Genomic DNA, 2859 nt, shown 5'->3' with positions numbered 1-2859 from the left:
CATTGATTTTTGAAGTTTTTCATGTATCACATGTGAAACAACTGATGCTCCGCTCCTTGCATCCAGGTATCTCTTTGAGAGCAAAGCGTCCTTGCACTGAATGCCCTATCACTTGGCTTTGAACGTTACTGGCCCGATGACTTTAACCACATGAGACGGTCCTGTTAATAAACGACGTAGCTTCCCGTCAGTGGTTTGCTCCGGATTCTGAAGCTTTTCCCTTTCACAACCTGGAATGGCTGGTAGAATTGTCGCCTGAATCAATCTGCTTCGCATTATCTGGAGCAGATGCTTCACACAGCGTCTCTGAGTTTCTTGTATGGAGTCTGTGGAATATCTGTAGATTATGTCAACCGGTAGCCCCACTACAAAGAGCATTTTGTACAAGTTGACGCCCGTAGTCAAGTGAACTCATGTCCTGTACGCTAACAGAACTAGCTGCAGATTAGGGACCCACTTAAAAGAGTTGCTGGCAATTGCTACTGACAGCATGGTTTAATATCCACTTTCCATTTGACCATGTAAATGACGTTACTTCCTGTACGTTCACTTCAGTCACTGAATCTTAAGCAAGCGGCACATTTGCCTAATGAAATCGAACGTACGAATGCTTCCTTGATCATTTATAATTTCTTCTGGTACTCCAATATGGCTGAAAACATGACGAACCAAAACGTCTGCTGTCGTACATGCCTCAATGTTTTTCGTTGGTATAGCTTCTGCCAATTTCATGAAGTAATCAGTGACAAACAGTATATAACAATTTCATCGTCAAGTTTCCGGAAATGGACCAAGGAAGTGAATTCGGATCCTCTGCATCAGGTTGTCAGCAGCCGAGGCTAAAAAAGAGCCTTTGGTTTCAATGATGTACCAAGTTTTTTCCGCGTGCAGTCATCACAACTGGTGCACCAATTCTCAAAGTTCGCTATTTGATTTGGCCATATTAAAGTGTTTAATACAACGTGCTACTGATAACCAATGTGATAAATCGCACCGCAGCCGACCACCAACCGAATACCACGCACCAACACCAACTAACTATCTCCCTCACGCCAACCAAACACCGTAATCTTACTGATGATCAAGTATAACAAATTTTTTCAAACAATCGGTCGCCAGGCCTTCTTGCGGTGGCGAATTTCTCTCTCTGTCTCTCTCTCCCTCTCTCTCTCACCGTCCGAGTTGATCTGACGGCCAACTACTCTTCTTGAGGAAAACATGTGTGGTAAATTATTTACAAAACGATCCCCAAACAATCATTTCAGATATTTATTACACCATGCTACTAACAATCACCACAAAAAAAATCACAACACAACCGACGCACACCAAAATCGCGCACCACCAATATGCCACGTGCCTCTGCACTACCGTACTTCGCCACCGATCGTCAGGTCCAAATGCTGCAACGGTAGCTGAGTGCTACGATATCGTGGTCCATGATCAGCTCGGCCTTTCCTGATCTTCCTTCGTTGACTCTGGAATACAATAGGCCTCATTTGCTATCCGGTACTGTTACACACCGTTTCACAGTACCGTTACTCATTGCAATGATTTTGCGGGTGATACATTTTTTCGGGGAAATGCTTTCTCTTCCAGAGTTTTCAGTTATGCTTTCAAATGTAGTGTGTGCATCTTTAGTTTCGCATTTTCTTTTTTTTTAATTTCACACAATCACGTTTTTCTTGAAACACCTGACGAGGTTTTTCTCTGCTTTTGAGATCTTGCGTGCAGCGTGAATTGCCCTCTGTCCGTGTCTTGAGTCGAATACAGTCCACTACTTCGCATCTGACAAAAGTGTTGTCAGACCACCGAACCTGAGCATCGCTACCTTTATGTCCGTCCGTACATTTTCTGGTCCTCTGAGCCGGATCTTTCGTGAAGCAAGCAACCTACGGACAGTGAAGTAATGACGGCTTCAGCTGGCAGAGCAAGGTCGAAAAAACTGGCGGTGAACCTGAATCTGCCGAATGCGCTCCTAAAAGAGCTGGATGAGCTATGCATCGCCTCCGTTAACGCATACGAGATTGAGGATCAGATCTCAATTTCTGAGTGTCTGTATCTCGAGACTGAGGCACTCCTGACTGAGCTGTTGCAGAACCTGGAAGAGGATGAAACGCGGAGAGCAACTGAAGATTGGTCGAAGTATCGAAAGACCTTCAGACTGCGAAAGGGGTAGACCCGATTTCTCCACGGACTCCGCCTACTTTTTCGCACTAAAATTTCATTGGTTGTTGCTCTGACGCGCACCTCTAAATTTCATTTCTTGTCACTTCTCTGCATTTTATTTGTCAAATCTTATTTTATTCGATTTGTCAAATTTTATTTCATTCTATTTGTCAAATTTTATTTCTAACCTTTTGACTGTTTTATAATAATTCTGTTGTTCTCAGATTGAGAAAAGTAAGAGGATGAAATTACGATGAAAAAATAAAAAAAACAATACAGATACAATGCAATATATATATATATATATTTTTTGTAAAGTATATATATATATATATATATACTTTACAAAATACTTACTTTACATATATATATATGTAAAGCCCATACTTGTATCTATTGCTTGCTTTGAGCAAAAAAAAAAAATAAATTGAGCAAAAAAAATAAATAAAAAAAAACAAAAAATCAATTTGAAAATAAAAATCAGCGCCACATTGCTTATTTTATCAACAAACAACATTAAAGTCTGTTTTGTAAAACTTTTTCAGTTCATTAAGCGCACTCTGCAAAGAAAGTTACGACACGGGTCTATTTGTCCATTTGCTTTGCTTCTTTTAAATTCATATACTGAAATGCAAGTCGCTTTTTGAATATAAACATTTTGATATATTTCATTTGTTTGGAAATTCAGAT

General features: G+C 40.3%; 2 protein-coding genes across 2 annotated transcripts; one reads left to right on the top strand and one right to left on the bottom strand.

Moving 5' to 3' along the window:
* Positions 1 to 525: 525 nt before the first annotated feature.
* Tsp_13490 (conserved hypothetical protein) lies at positions 526 to 843 on the top strand. The gene has a single exon (XM_003370435.1). The coding sequence runs from the start codon at positions 526 to 528 to the stop codon at positions 841 to 843; it is 318 nt and encodes a 105-aa protein (XP_003370483.1).
* A 524-nt stretch (positions 844 to 1367) lies between these two features.
* Positions 1368 to 2004, bottom strand: Tsp_13489 (splicing factor protein). Its single transcript, XM_003370434.1, has 3 exons — positions 1901 to 2004; positions 1695 to 1788; positions 1368 to 1478 (listed from the first exon to the last, which is right to left on the bottom strand). The coding sequence occupies exons 1-3, from the start codon at positions 2002 to 2004 to the stop codon at positions 1368 to 1370; spliced, it is 309 nt and encodes a 102-aa protein (XP_003370482.1).
* Between the last annotated feature and the right edge of the window lie 855 nt (positions 2005 to 2859).

The sequence above is a fragment of the Trichinella spiralis genome, assembly GCF_000181795.1.
Source record: "Trichinella spiralis strain ISS 195 chromosome Unknown Scfld753, whole genome shotgun sequence".
Classification (NCBI taxonomy): domain Eukaryota; kingdom Metazoa; phylum Nematoda; class Enoplea; order Trichinellida; family Trichinellidae; genus Trichinella; species Trichinella spiralis.
Note: the sequence above shows the minus strand (reverse complement) of the source record. Positions and strands in the feature narration are given on the sequence as shown.